We start from the raw sequence: 16,256 nt of genomic DNA, 5'->3' as shown, positions 1-16,256 counted from the left end.
GGCTAGTGGACCAGAAGGATGTCAAAATTGTGATTTTGGATCTGTGGAATATTGCATTGTTTATAAATAACAAAATAAACATTTAATCCAGACTTCATATTTAATAAGATTTGCACATCAAAACCAATGTCAGAGAGAGAAAAAAAAACTACTTGAACACATTTATAGAACATAATACTAAGGATGAAGAATTGCCTGGCCATCTTCATGAACCGATACTGCAACAAGCCCTATTTAAACTAAAGTGGTCCAAAACAAGTCATGTACATTCACTCTTTTTAATTAAAATCCCAAACCTTTTCAGATCAGACAGATTGTTTTCTGGGCCATGTCCATGGTCAGGGGATCTAGAAGTTCTATTGTAAGTAATCCCACAGTCATGATTTTGTATACAACACAAATAGCATTATTGGGCAATTTGTCACAGATTTATATATAAACCAGCATTGTCTCTTTCTGATTGTTTGATCCAGCTACTTCAGCAAAACCCATCTGCGGGTCATTTCAGTTTCATTGACCAAGAATCACCCCTCCTATTTATTAGATTGTGTCCATGAAAAAGACAAAAGCAGCAGGAGCTTGTTTGCCCATCGCAGGTTAATCATGCTGACCTGCACAAAAAAATAAAAGAAATAGGCTAACATTTACTGCACCCTAGTTTTTAAAAGACAATATTACATATTCACACTTTTAAAAAAAGGCTAATCAGGTTGAGTTTTGTATACCAGCATTTTGTTCACCCATCAATGTAAACATGTTTTCCTGATGATTTTCTTAAGACGTTTACAAAATGTGGTTCATGCATGAGTTGAGGTTAAACTAAAAGGTTTATATTCGGTACTTCTTACATATGCATGTCTATTCTACAGATTCTCCTCTGAGAAGGATCGGCAAAAATGAGTGAAGATGGTGATAGGGATTGGGAATGCCACGAGAGAAGGGATACAAGGAGCAGGTTAACTTGATAAAGTTACTTATTGTGATGACAAAGACAAAAAGATCTAAATAGCCCATGACTGCTCATTCAAGACACATGGAGAACACAGGAGGCAACCCTACGTTCACGGATCTACCCAGAAGTACAGCAAACAAAACAGGACCAATGGTTTGGGAAGAAACATTCGGGGGGGAAGACAGTAAAACACATAACTAAAATGCCAATCCCCTTTCTTTAAAACAATGATTTCAGACTTGAAACAAATTAATGTCTCAATCAAGAATGATCTAAAAAAATATCACCATTAATATTTACTTAGTTTCTAATAGAGAATGAGTGTCTTAAAATTAAAGCAGTGGTTTTTACTAAAAGAGTACCAGTCAGATATTGCTAAAACTATTCAAAACACGGTCATTGCAGTTGTAAAACTTCACTAATCAACAGGAATGTCATACTTGGTCCCATATTAAATAGCCCTGTGTGTCTAGCATTTTAGGAAATGTGTATACTACCTAGTGGTCGACTTAAAAAAAACGTATTACTCACTCGGGCATACTGGATGACAGGACAGAGAAGTGGTTCTGTAATGCTGTTTCAAAAACAGATGGATTTTTTTTACATTGCATTTCCTATTGCTCAGCCTGCAAAAGAAGACTTTCTGGATGATGGTGGCTTACACATACAAGCTACAGACTAAAGGAAGAAAATGAAAAGTGAGATAGAAATCAGAAGTACTTCACAGTGATATCAACTGAGGCCAATCAGGAGCCTGGCTGCTGGATCTTACGATTAAATGACTCACACATACACGCAGTCAAAACAATCCATAAACATTCCAATCACTCAATCACACACAAATACTTAGTTTGATTGTTATGCGCCTCACTGTGGTTTCCCCAGTAGGTTGGAGAGGAAGTTGGACCCCTGTCCCCCACCCTGCCCTCCTCCCCGTCCTCCTGCACCCCCAAAGGAATCCATCTGGTTCAGCTCCGACTGGTCCAGCATCTCAAAGTCCTCTCCGTCCAAGTCCGTGTCCAGCTCCGAGCTAGACTGCTTGCGGAAGCCCCTATGGGCCCCTGCTCTGGTGGGCCCCACCCTCTCTCTGCGGGCGGCAGGGGGACGAGGCTGCATGGCACCAGCCAATGCCGCCTGAATCATGTTGCTAGCGATGATTCCAGCCAGGTCACCTCCGAGGAAGTCAGAAGCAGGGGGGAGGCCGCCGAAGGAGAGCTCCTCGTCCAGGTCGTCCTGGTCAGAGTCCAGGTGGGATTCCACATCCAGCAGCTCGGCCGTGGTTCGGGGGCCAGTCCGCCCAGACCGAAGACCCAGGCTGGGCAGCCCGATGCAGGAGTCGTCGTCGTCGTCCATCAGGGTGGCGTCTGGGTTGATGGAGGGGAAGTCATTGAGGTCTCGTGCAAACGACTCCTCATTGTCACTGTGTCTATCAAAATCTGAGGATGAACGGAGAAGAAGGGGTTCAAGATGTCGGAATGTCATTTGTAATTTAAAAACACAGACAATCCCCCTGCACGACATGTCTTACCAGAGTAGGCAGTCATGCCACAATACAGAAAACACACTGCCGTGCCTTATGACATGTCATCCTATCATACAGGCTCTAATCTTAGCTACAATTCACAGATACGCATCGGTCCCCGATTCAAATGTTTAACATACGACTGCTTCGCGCGCTGACCAGCGCAAGCACAACAGTCTGTTTGAGATCTTGCACATCTGCGCAGCACCTTCAGCATTCAAAAGCTAAAATGGCTTGCGCGATATTAGGCTTCGTTAGTTGAGTGACAACAATAACATAGATAACCTATGCAATGTTGAAAATTGGGTTTTACCGGAATAAAAGCTCACTAAACTTCAAAAAGGTCATTTGATTTTGAGATGGGGGTGAAATCCAAAGTTGTGTTCATTGGCTATGTCATAGCCAATTTGTAAACAATAAATATTGGCACATTACTAAATCAAACATTTAATCTGCAAAAATGAAAAGTTAATTAGTGAGTGACAGTGATTTCAGAAGCAAAGTGGGGGATAAAACAGAGGCTATATTCTCCCGTCTCCCCTATAATTTGAGTGTGGGGTAGTAGATGACCAGTCTCCCTTATGGCTCAGATCAGATGTGTACATAGTATACACCATAAACATACAGTGCATTCGGAAAGTATTCAGACACCTTGACCTTTTCCACATTGTTACTTAACAGCCTTATTCTAAAATTGATAAAAACAAGTTTCCTCAATCTACACACAATACCCCATAATGACAAAGCAAAAACATGTTTAGAATTTTTGTGAAATGTTTAAAAAAATATATATATTTACATAAGTATTCAGACCCTTTGCTATGAGACTGACAATTGAGCTCAGGTGCATCCTGTTTCCATTGATCATCCTTGAGATGCTTCCAGTGGCGATTTTAGCATGTAAATCCCAACACCATACCACTGCCACACCTGGCTATCAGCAAGGCCTTGTCTCGCAGTGAAACAGTTCATTCAGCCTCATTTACTGTCTTTAAAAAAAAACATAGCTGATATGGCTGACTTGCTTAAACAAATGTGGTTTCTAATGACAATTGAGAGGTACAAAGTATGGCATAAGGGCAGATAAGAGGCAATCCGTAATTTTGATTAAGACATTAGTGAGCAAGCTAGGACGGACATAGTCAATATAACTATTTGTTCAGCACTTTTGAAATGTACAGCGACAGAATTCAGAACATGGGCCGTTTTTACAGTATTCTCCATGTACACCAAGTCAGAACCGTAGGATAAATAAAGGGGGCATATAAGTAGACAATTAAAGATCTCACAATATTAGATGATTACATTTCTCTAAAACAGGCTATAGGCTACATGTGCACCACCAAGTCAGAACAGTAGGCAAAATTATGAGGGGGAGAAGGGAACAAATTGTTAGGATGAGACACATGGGCTACTAACAGCTTACTACACAACATACACTTAGTATTACTTTCTTAGCTACAGTATACATATCTCCCTGCCATATTACATAATTTATGCAGCAGCACACAATACATTTTTGGACTCACTTTGTTGTGCTCACTTAAAACAGGAAGGTGGCGCAGTGGTTCTTCGTGGACAAATTTTGTCAAAGTCTGGCATTCTCTGGATTTATGGTGCTTTCAAGCCAACTGGGAACTCAGGAAAAAAACAAGGTTGAATCATGATGACGTTAGTGATCTTCAGGTCGGAGCTCTAGAAAGGGGTCCAAGTTCCCGACTTGCAATTCCAAGTTGGATGACCGTTCAAAACGTATTTTCCCAGTCGGAGCTCATTTCCCAGTTGTCTTGAACTCACTGAAGTCTGAGATTTCCCAGTTCAGATTTTCCAGTTGTTTTGAGCGCAGCCAAAGTCATGCTGGATTGACAGCACGGCCAATGTTGAATGTTTATCCTTTTAAGCTTGGAAAAGAGACCCTTAAATCCAGACTTGGACCACATACCCGCTCCACTGACGACCAGGCTAGTGATTGCTTTGCAATTCTTGAAGTTAGCCACTGATTCCTTCCAAACCACTCATTGTTGTGTAATGTTTATGTCCAATGGCCAAGGAGCACTGATACATTTTATCTATAAATTTCTCTTCATATGACATGGATATTGAAAAGGATTTGCCAGTAGCTGGTCGACTTGACTCATGCTGACTGCTAACTTGCTAAGATTTTGAAAGTAGGATGTTGACATGATCAGTCCAATCAAAGCTACTGTAGATATAACGTGATTTTATCTGTGGCAAATGACCTTGAGCCTTCTTGGATAGGCATTTCTAAAGTAACTATGGCAGAACCCAAGGGTCTTGAATGTTCGAGCTATACCCGTAGAGCTTGCGGTGACGTAGTGCCCCATGAGTGATAGAACACTGAGCCAATCACATTACCAACCCCTACGCTCCGTATTTTCCACTGGCTGCACTGAGCTAGGCTGAAACACCTGCATTTTGGAGCTGCCTTACTCAAGAAAGACAAAAAGATACCATGCTTGCATGTGGCTTTATTAACGCAACGATTGTTTGCAAACTGATATGTGACACGTATTAATGCCAAAATAACATGCAAAACAGGCACACAAAAAAAGCTTGTGGGGCTCATGATTTAGAAAGGCACACACCAATCTATACAAGGTCTCACAGTTGACCGTGCATATCAGAGTAAAAACCAAGCCATGAGGTCGAAGGAACTGTGCGTAGACCCCCGAGACAGGATTGTGTTGAGGCAAAGATCTGTGGACGGGTACCAAAACATTTCTGCAGCATTGAAGGTCCCCAAGAACAGTGGCCTCCATCATTCTTAAATGGAAGAAGTTTGGAACCACCAAGACTCTTGCTAGAGCTGGCCACCCGGCCAAACTGAGCAATCGGGGGAGAAGGGAATTGATCAGGTAGGTGACCAAGCAGGCCTTTATGGTAGAGTGGCCCGACAGAAGCCACTCCTTGGTAAAAGGCACATGACAGCCCCCTTGGAGTTTGCCAAAAGGTACCTAAAGGACTCTCAAACCATGTGAATCAAGATTATCTGGTCTGATGAAAGTCTTTGGTCTGAATACCAAACGTCACGTCAGTAGGAAACCTGGCACCATCCTTACGGTGAAGCATGGTGGTGGCAGCATCATGCTGTGGGGATGTTCTTCAGCGGCAGGGACTGGGAGACTAGTCAGGATTGAGGGAAAGATGAACGGAACAAAGTAGAGAGAGAACCTTGATAAAAACCTGCACAGGAGCTCTCAGGACCTCAGACTGGGGCGAAGATTCAACTTCCAACAGGACAAGAACCATAAGCACACAGCCAAGACAACACAGGAATGGCTTCGGGACAACTTTTTGCTTTGTCATTATGAGGTATTGTGTATAGATTGATGAGGGGAAAAACCTATTTGATACATTTTAGAATAAGGCAGTAACGTAACAAAATCAAGGGGTCTGAATACTTTTCGAATGCACTGCACACACACACCAGCTCAGACAGATCAAGCCCAGAGATGCCTCATGATCTCCATCAGCAGCTGATTTTAAATTAGAACGGAAAATGTATGTTTGCGTCGAACTGCAGCAATTCGTTCTCTAATCAAAAACAAAGTGTCAAACTAAAACGTATCGTTCCTGTATCATAGCCCATGTATCTAGATACGTATCCAATCATCTTGAAAGGGAAAGATGCACATCCCTATTAGCTACATTGGATCTGGCTCTAATTCTCGTGACTCCGGAGTATGTGTGCCTGGAGGTGCAGACTCAGCGGGTGGGTGCATACTGTACCTTCTGAGCCCTCTGTGAGAGGAGTCTGGCCACGGGACAGGTTAAAGGTCCCATTGTCTGTGTACGAGACCTCAGCGTCAGAGTGCTCAGAGTCTGTCATCGCAAGTTCTTTGGCCACTATAGCATCGTCAAACTGAAAGAAAGGAAAGACATTGAACCGTGTTAGTCATTCATAATATAGTATGTTTCCTCTTGAATGTAGTCCATATGTCACAGATGATGTGACCTGATATGACTGGGAGGGCCTGCTATTTATATCTCTAAAGGGGTCAGGTTATTGTAAATCTGAGACCAGCTGCAGTCTTAAGCTACATATGCCACCCCTGGCCATCTAACGGAGTAATAACCAACACAGGAAACAAGTAGGCCCATTTCAATAACCATAACAGTCAGATAGATGACAACCTGACTATGCTTTTGGACTGCATGCGAACTATATCAGGTGAATTACCGTCGGGCAGAATGCAGCAAGCTCCTCCTCACTGTCACTGGCATCACCGGATGCTGCACCCCGAATTGGCTTGCGGAGGACTGCAGAGCAAACATGCAAACACAGGCCACAGGTTACAATGACTGAGTTACTCCCTTGATCCAGTCAAGGTAGAAGGAGATACACTGATTTAGGTTTGTCCATGCAAACTGTATCGATGCCAATGCAACAAATAGACACACTGTACTCACACTGGTTGTCGATGGGCTTTGACATCATATACCCACGAACGCTGAAGTCCAGCCACTGCAGGGCCGGCTCCAGCTTCATGCACACACGCTGCCACACTCGGTGGTACGCTGCCAGGGGGCACAGCAGAACAACCAGCACTGTGACAAGAGAGAATGGCTTAATGTTAGTGGAAACATCACTGGGCATAAACAAACAAAAAAAATACAAAAGAACTATGGCTGCATTCATCTGTGCTATTAGGCTCTCGCTCACCAAATCCCCAGCCTCCGAGCTGCTCTCCTCAGCCCAGACACACCCATGGGCTTCAGCCCAACTAATCTCGCCATTCAACAGAGAACGAAACAAAGAGTGGGAGCTCTAGCAGCCAAGAGATTATTAAGTACGTCAGAGGGCCCTGGCAAGGCCTCCCTGATCTTGGGTAGATCGGTCACTCTACATTGGTTAGAGGTGTTGGGATTAGGCATGTCTCAGCCTGACCTCCCGCCATTCCTGCTTCCCCCTCTTCCTGATTCCCTCCCTGCCTGCCTCAGCCCAGCCCAGCCAGGAGGTAATCACCTCACAGACAGAACCCTGGTGCCGGGGACACGGATCTGGTTTCACCAGCAATGCATTTTTAACAAAGGCAGCCAGCTTCCCACCATTAGGGAGCTCTGAATGGGGATGGTGTTTGGGAAACAGGAGGGTGGGGTAGGTGGGTTGTCTCTCACTGTACTCACCTGCAGAGTAAGAGAGCACCAGTCCAGGAATGTACCGTCCAACCATGACCAGACAGGTCAAGAGGGCACAGGTCAGGAGGCAGAACTAGACACAACAGAGTTCAACTGGTCAAGTTACTGATTAGTTGTATGTTCACAGTAGGCTGAGAGTAGACAATACATTGTATTAGGGTTTATATAGGAGACCCTTCATACTAGTACAAGGGGAGTGCCAAGGCCTCACCTTGCCAGGGTTGTGGCGTTTGAACTGCATCAGGCTGGATGTGAAGGCCAGCCCAGAGACCCAGACCTCAGCAATGTGGTGACACAGTTCTGGAACACTGAGCACCCCTGGCTGCACCAGGCCCCAGCTGCAAGATAGAAGTACAACAACATCAGTGGCATCCTCTGTCGGTAACCACTGCCTAACCAGAGTGTGACGATAGGATACAAATTGTATATTTTTAAGAAGTAGGCCTACCTTTCATTTTCAGACTCATCAGGTTTTTTAACTGTGGGAAGAGACAGAAAATGCACTTAACACCTGCATTTAGCAACAATCCACATCACTAAATGCACTACACTTGGACACTCTACACCACATGAGTTTAAATGAGGACAGGCATGACAAAGGATATCATTCATTATACAGGGTCTAATGAATAGTACAGACCAGGGCCAGTAGGGTGTTCACACCAAGGGTAGTATGACACTGGGGAATAAGGGACTGGATCTAAGAACAAAGTCAGGTGTAATTAACACAGTTGGGCAGAGGTACTCAGCAGGGACAGACCAAGACACAGTGGGGCATGAGGCGTTGGGTGCAGAATAAGGCAGACTACCCAGAAATAAATTTACTCTATCCTCCTCACCTCTGATCTCAGGCCAGATCTTGTTCCTCCAGCTGTCAACGCAGATGAATACAACCAGGCCAGAGCACAGCAGGAAGAGCAGGCGCAGCGAGGTCAGGGCAAAGAACCTGGAACAGAACACTAAGATCAGCTTCAGAACAGCTGACGTTTCCTTTTGTTTAAGATGTCACAAACACACCCCGTGGACTCCCGCGCAAGTGGCAGTTACGCACAGAGTCGGGTTTCTGTGTGTGGTGCCTCGGTTACTGACAAAGGTGGGTTGCTGACTGAATATGACGGAAAAGGCTGACAAATATTGTGGTGATAGTTTGTGTGTACATGTGACTTTGATCTTTACTTTGAATACAGGCGTTTCCTGCGTTTGTCACCTCCTGAGTAAAATGTCAGACTGACAGCAGACAATCTAGACATTAGTTCAAATGAAGACAAAAGTTTAGAACTGCATTCACTTCAAGCTCACCAAGAGGCAAACATTCTCTTTCCCATTTACAGGCCAGCATTGTAAATAAGATGTTGTAATATCTACATGCAGACCACCATAGTCCCTGTGCCAAAGAACGTCAAGGTAACCTGTCTAAATGATTATCGCCCCATAGAGCTCACAATCTGTACCCATTAAATTATTTTAAAAGGCTGGTCACGGCTCACATCAACACAATCATCCCAGACACCCTTGACCCACTCCAATTCGCATATCACCCAAACAGATCACACACTCTCTATTGCACACCACACTGCCCTTTCCCACTTGGGCAAAAGGAACACCTATGTGAGCATGCTGCTCATTGACTACAGCTACATGTTCAACACCAGTGCCCTCCAAGCGCATCACTAAGCTAAGGACCCTGGGACTGAACGTCTCCCTCCTGATGGGACACCCCCAGGTAGTAGGCAACAACACATCCGCCACACTGAACCTCAACACGGGGGTCCCTCAGGGGTGCGTGCTTAGTCACCTCCTGTACTCCCTGTTCACCCATTACTGTGTGGCCGCACACGACTCCAACACCCTCATTACGTTTGCTGATGACACGATCGTGGTAGGCCGGATCACCGACAACGATGAGACCGCCTATAGGGAGCAGGTCAGAGAACTGGCAGTGTGGAACCAGGACAACAACCTCTCAACGTCAGCAAGTCAAAGGAGCTAATCGTGGACGACAAGAAACAGAGATCCGAGCACACCCCTATTCACATCGAAGGGGCTGTAGTGGACCGGGTCGAGAGCTTCAAGTTCCTCAGTGTTCAAATCACAAAGGATCTATCATGGTTCAAACAGACCAACACAGTCATGAAGAGGGCACAACAATGATTTGGCATGGGCCATCAAATCCTCAAAATGTTCTACAGCTGCACCATTGAAAGCATCTTGACTGGCTGCATCACCGGTTAGTATGGCAATTGCTTGGCATCCGACCGTTAGGGGCTACAGAATGTAGTGCAAACGGCCCAGTACATTACTGGGGCCGAGCTCCCTACCATCCAGGACCTCTATACCAGGCGGTGTCAGAGGAAGGCCTTAAAAATTGTCAAAGACTCCAGCCACCCAAGTGATAGACTGCTATTGCACGGCAAGTGGTACCGATGCACCAAGTTTGGAACCAACAGGACCCTGAACAGCTTCTACCACCAAGCCATAAGACTGCTAAATAGTTAGTCCGGATAGCCATTTGGTTATCTGCACTGACTCTTTTTGCACTAAGTTTTTGACTCATCACATACGCTGCTGCTACTGTTTACTCCCTGCCACTTTATTCCTAGTTATATGAACATATCTACCTAAATTACCTGCACATCGACTCTGTACTGGTACCCCTTGTGCCAAGTTATCGTTACTCATTGCGTATGTATTATTAATTTTACGTGTTTTACTTTTCTATTATTTATCTTTTTTTTGTCTCTGCATTGTTGGGAAGGGCCCATAAGTACACACCTGTTGTTTACAAAGCATGTAACAAAAAAACATGTATTTGTTCTTAATTGATCTGTCTGGTAAAATAAAAGGTACAAATTAAATCAAGCCTAGAGTAGCCTACAGATTGGTTTCAAAAGCGGTGTTGGAATTCAGGACTATGTAATCTAGCTATGCAAACAACTGGCCCCAAAATAGATAACTAGATGGCAGCTCCATTGCCACTTGGTTTAACACATCTAAAAGACATTTAGTGGCCACAATAACAGCAGAGTGAAATGTTGCTGATAGCCTACATCATTAAATATTAGAGAACTATTGGCTGATAATGCATGGCATACAGCTTCTTATTAGTAGTACTGAGATAGATAACACATTCAGAAGGAAACAAAACCCTGACCCCCATTTCTTAGGGACCTCTGTTTTAGTAAAAAGTACACACATACCCATTGGTAATAGTCTATTGATTGTGTGCAAACTAAAACACACAACAGAATTATCCAATTCCTATACCACAAACCAGTACTGGTACTGTTAGGGTGGGCTTACTTCCTGTACACTTCTCACCCAAAATACACGTGACTTGTGTCATTTCATGCATTACGATGTATCACTCTGGGCCTATATAGACTATTTGTTCACCACAGCTGGCTGACATCTTGACATCGATTGACTGGTGACATGGTGGCTGTTTGCAATGGCACATTTAGGATATTGACTCTGTAATACAAAGTACATTGTCTTTGTAGGGGGACATAGCCTTATAGGACTTTTACTATCATCACATCACTAATTCATTTCACAGATTCTGTTTTACACTCCTTGTAGACATTTGACATATAGGCTTAACTAGAGTAGTTGCAGATTCAACATACTAGGCCTATTTCCATTGAAAGATAATGTCAACCCCCAGAGTAGATAGTGTTTCTAATGCCACCTACAGAAGCACAGTCGTGCTTTGGTGGTCTATTAATAGCAGCTCTTGTGAGCCATCTGTCTCATCTTAAATTGATGGGAGACGTTTTCGTTGTGCAAAAGCTTCTGATGGTACAGTAGATATGATTACTGTACTTGGATATGATTTATGTAAGGCATGAATTATACATTGTACAAATATGCTTGTCATTACTGTATACTATTTATAATTTCTCTAAAACTTACCAGAACACAACGTTGACCACTGTGAAGAGTAGCACACTCTGAAACGGCCTTTCCCACACCAGAACGGACTGTAGGTAGGTCAACACCGGCTCGTAAGGTCCGAGTCTCTTCTGAAGCGAGGCTTTAACAACGCGGACCTGGCCATCTCTTTCGCTGGTGCATGGTCGACTTCTCAGGCCAAGAGTCGAGCCCTGTTTTCCTGAACACTCTCCCATTGCATTTTCCAGTCCTTCCGTGTGCGCCATCTCTCACGTTAAATGTTGATTATTAAATAACCCTGTAAAATAACACCTCGGTATAAATATGGAGCCAACTAAAGAAAGTGTCGTGTCCCAGATCGTGTCTCCCACTTCCACTTCAGAACAACCGAACCCGTTTTTATCCGACTAGAAGACGATAACAAGTCAGCTATCTTGTCACTCTCAAACAAAGCTACAGTAACTGTCAAAAGTCCCTGCCAGAACGAACTTGTCAGTTAACAAAAATACGCTAACATTCCTGTATCTAGTCAAATTCTCCACGCAGTGTCGTTTCACCTGGCTAAGTATTTTGTTAGCTAACTTGCCAAAAAGCTAGCTGTATTTGGCAAGCTAGCTATGTGTGCTAAATTAATACTAATAATAGTGCACTGTAGCTAACGTTAGCTAGCAAAGCAACTGCACGATGCTATCGATATCTTTACCAACTATGACTAGAACATATATCAATTATTTGTAAAATAGCACACAAAAGGGACACCTACTTTGACACTATTGCAGAAAATTATGAGGTATTGACAATATGGCGTTGCCCTAAACCTAGCTAATTGAAACACTTTTTTTTACAAAAAAAATAATCGTTGTCAACTGGCTCACCAATCAGAAGCAACAGCACTACTTGTCGTTTATAGTGGATTTAGCTGTGGACAGACAGGTTGCGGACCAAAATATGTGAATGACATTTCAATAACCTATTTGAGGTCATATATAAATCAGTCAATTGTTTAAAATATCCTGTATTTACACTTTACTATCAGACATCACACTATACAGCAGTTGCAATGAAATCATGCACGCAGTATGCCTCATATTCTATAATTACAGCTAGATCTTCATGAATGAATGAGTTATAACTGAAGTTGCTTTTAAAATACATTTGCAAATAGCTAAAATAATTTCGATACAATTTAGAAGATGTATAGAAAACCCAAATGGAGCAGTTTGTATTCTGCAACAATTCAGATGCCACGTAAATGAAGAAGTTGTATTATTACGAGTAACGTCATAAGGATAATAATGTCAGTGCAGTTTTTGTTCGTACCGGAAGCAAACGGAACGAAGTGGGCGGGACCTACCTGAATTTGTCCAATAGAAACTCGTTTCGTTTTGCAATTGTTTGGACTAATGATTACACCCTTAATCCCGTTGAAAACGCATAATTCCCCTAAATGTGGGGAACTGCTCATCGTAAATAACATACATACGTATTCTTTGATGAGGTTTAACGGAGGTTGGCATCCAATTAATGTTGCATTACCGCCACCTACTAGAAGGGAGTAAAACTCCACTAAACCTTGCTTGAGAATAAAAAAAATAAACAAACAAATACCGTTACCATCTAACCAAACACAAAAAAATCCACCACCCTACTACGCTATTTAAATCTATCTAGTCCTACCTCAGGCCAAAAAGTCTGAAAGGACTGGACACCACCACTCAACACACCCTGTAACTCTTCTGACGTCAAGCCTGGTACACTCAAATACCTCTCTGTGCCACCACAACCTTACTTTCTGCAACTTACGTTCCATCCCTCCAGTACAGTTGATAACCATTGCAATAAAAGCTAAACATGCAATCTTACTGAAACATAATTCTTCTGCATAATTCTCACTCCTACAACATGCCCATAAGCTTGACACCTGTAACAACGAAATGGATTTTAACATATCCTAACATCACTTTGTCGGGCAAAGACTCAACATCAAAACTCAAAAGAACAGACAACGGCTCTACTGTTTCACCACTCACGCCACCCGGTCTGATTCGCACCAAGCAAACATCCCCTTCAGTTGGTCAACTTTCACATTTACGGCTACTTTAGTAATCACTCCTTTCAATTGAGCCCTTTTATTGAGAGTAAAACAATTCACATCTCTTGTCCCCATTCATTTAACACCGAGCGCTTGCTCCCTCTGACCAACAGAAACACAAACAATTATCAACAGACCACTTTTGGTTACCCTCACCGATTCCACAGCAACCAACTCTGTTTTCACCCACACTGAAACCACAAATGGATCAGCCAAACCGCAAGGGTCCACTTTTTCAAAAAATTGCCCTCCTTCCGTCACAGACTCATCTTTATCCTGATCTTCCGTCACGCAGTGTTGCCAACTTAGCGACTTTGTCGCTATATTTAGCGAGTATTCAGACCCCTCTAGCGACACATCTAGCGACTTTTCTGGTGTTATTGGAGACTCTGAAATGAAAGCACGTGTCGTTCTTACTCTTCTCAACGAGCTGCGGTGGGCCCCACCCCAGTCCCTAAGCACTCACAGGCGGCCCAGTCCTCGCGTAGCAGTCCCTCCAAGCTGCAGTCAGAGCAGGAGATGTTCACCCCTCCGCGTCCAGACTGCAAATGAATCGCGCATGCGGGATCTAAAATAAATCACTGCACAAAAATAAATCACTGCATTTGATTCACACAGCCTCAGTCACTTACTCACCTTGTCCACTGTGTGTGTGCCTCTCTGTGACAGAAGCTAAACATCTAGCTGGCTAGCTCATCATGTCTCAGTCTAAACTGTACACTCAAAAATACAGAAAGGAGTGGGAATCAAACCCTGAATTCAAAAGCTGGTTGAAGCCTTTTATTGGAGATGAAACACGGGCATACTGCCTGTATTGTAAGGCTGATTTCTACACCAAACTTAGTGATGTAAAAAAAAACATGACAACTCAAAAACATGCTCAAAAGGCAAAGCCTTATAACAGTTCCACCCAAAACAAGCTGCCATTTAAAAATGTACTGCAAAAAAGGCTGAGGCCACCATGGCATTAGCTATCGCTGAACACTGTTCCATGCTGGCATGTGATCACATTGGAGAAGCATGTAGAGCTGCTTTCTCAGACTCCACTGCTGCTACCCACTTCAAAATGCACAGGGCGAAGTGCACAGAAATGATTACTGGTGTTCTAGCACCATACTTTCTGAAAAAGTTGGTCGCAGATGTGGGTGACCACACATTCAGCCTCCTCCTCGATGAGTCCACTGTTGTAAGTGTTTCTAAGTACCTGGAGGTTGTGATAAGGTACTTTAATGACACAAAGCAGACAATTGTATCAACATTTCTGGGGCTTGTTGAGTTGGAGGGAGAAGATGCCAAATCTATAGCCCATGCTGTTGTGGCTTTCCTCAAGTAGTGTTGTCTTAAAAAAGAGAAACTCCTGGGGATAGGGACTGACAATGCCTCTGTTATGACGGGGATTAACAGTGGGGTCCATAAATAAAGTGCTGAAGGAGGAGTATGGCCTCAAATATCTGATTCTTATTCAATGTGTGTGCCACTCTCTGCAGCTTGCTGTAAGTCAAGCATCCAATGACACCATCCCCCGTAGTGTGGAGTACTTGGTATGAGAGACTTATAACTGTTTTTCAGTGTCTCCAAAGCGCAGGGAGGCCTACAAGGTCATATATGAGACAATCAACTGTGGGGAGAAATCTTTACAGATAACCAAGGTTACTTCCCTGCAAGAGATAGATAACATTGTTCAGCAATGGCGTGCCATCCATCTTAGTAAATGGAATGAGACAAAAAAAACACATGGCTTCTGGAGTGAGATTTGGAAGTTCAGGGATGCAGCTGATATCAACCAGTTTCAAGAACTTGCCATGGCTGCTGTGTCTGTGTTGTCCTTGCCAACCTCGAATACTGAAGTCCAGAGAGTATTCAGCCAGATGAGTGTGGTAAAAAGCAAACTTAGAAATCGGACATCCTTGCAGACCCTTAACTCCATCCTGTACATTCGATATGGACCGAAGCTGTCTGGTGAGGCTTGCTATGAGCACCAGCTGCCTGATAATGTTTTGCAGCTTTTTGGCACATCAGCTGTTTACTCATTTAAGTCAGCTCCCTCACCTGCTGAACCTGGATTAGAGAGCCTTGACCAAAATGACGATGACCCACTCTTTCTGTGAGCCAGCACAACGTGTGTGTGTGTGTGTGTGTGTGTGTGGAGGGGGTCTGGAAAAAAAACAATTAACCTGAATTAGGGCCAGACTAGTTACCATAATTTTCTCACATTGCCATTGACAGTTTTTTCTATTGTCTCTTTTTGGTCAATTTAGATTGTTAATGTAGATTGTATACAAAAAAAATGTCAAAAATATTATGGTTAAAAATGTTAATGTTTTACTGTGACTTGTTGTAGGCTCCTAAGTTGACCATAAGGTTAAAAACCAAACCAAATTAAGAAAACTAAAAAAAATAATAATAATAATAATAATAATAAAAAAAATTAAAACATCTCCGCCAGAGTGTCTCTTTTGGGTCACTTATGCCAGTCCCAAGCCCAGATAAAGGAGGAGGGTTGGAATTGTGACATTAAAAAAAAACAAGAATTGACAGAAGAAAGTTCATTTGTAGTTCTAAACATATTTAGGGTGTTTTTTACTCACTTTTTGTCTGTCCCATGACGTTATTCCTCTCTCCTACAGCGTCCATCACAA

General features: G+C 43.2%; 1 protein-coding gene across 8 annotated transcripts; it reads right to left on the bottom strand.

Annotated features, from left to right (window-relative positions):
• Nucleotides 1-81: 81 nt before the first annotated feature.
• On the bottom strand, nucleotides 82-16,252 carry LOC110538215 (reticulophagy regulator 3). Of its 8 annotated transcripts, none has more exons than XM_090193279.1 (11): nucleotides 16,206-16,252; nucleotides 14,035-14,159; nucleotides 11,547-11,823; nucleotides 8,474-8,580; nucleotides 8,083-8,113; nucleotides 7,846-7,972; nucleotides 7,623-7,707; nucleotides 6,906-7,043; nucleotides 6,676-6,755; nucleotides 6,225-6,357; nucleotides 82-2,388 (listed from the first exon to the last, which is right to left on the bottom strand). In XM_090193279.1, exons 3-11 carry the CDS (start codon nucleotides 11,789-11,791, stop codon nucleotides 1,820-1,822), a joined length of 1,515 nt encoding a protein of 504 aa, XP_090049405.1. In that variant the 5' UTR covers nucleotides 11,792-11,823; nucleotides 14,035-14,159; nucleotides 16,206-16,252; the 3' UTR covers nucleotides 82-1,819. The 8 variants fall into 8 exon arrangements, with proteins under 8 accessions (XP_090049405.1, XP_021480556.3, XP_090049404.1 ...); XM_021624881.3 differs by having other exon boundaries at nucleotides 14,084-14,159; XM_090193278.1 differs by lacking the exon at nucleotides 16,206-16,252 and having other exon boundaries at nucleotides 14,084-14,198.
• Nucleotides 16,253-16,256: the final 4 nt, after the last annotated feature.

The sequence above is a fragment of the Oncorhynchus mykiss genome, chromosome 12 (genome assembly GCF_057628025.1).
Source record: "Oncorhynchus mykiss isolate SJ-2025 chromosome 12, ASM5762802v1, whole genome shotgun sequence".
Lineage (NCBI taxonomy): Eukaryota > Metazoa > Chordata > Actinopteri > Salmoniformes > Salmonidae > Oncorhynchus > Oncorhynchus mykiss.
This window is presented reverse-complemented; position numbering and strand designations above follow the sequence as displayed.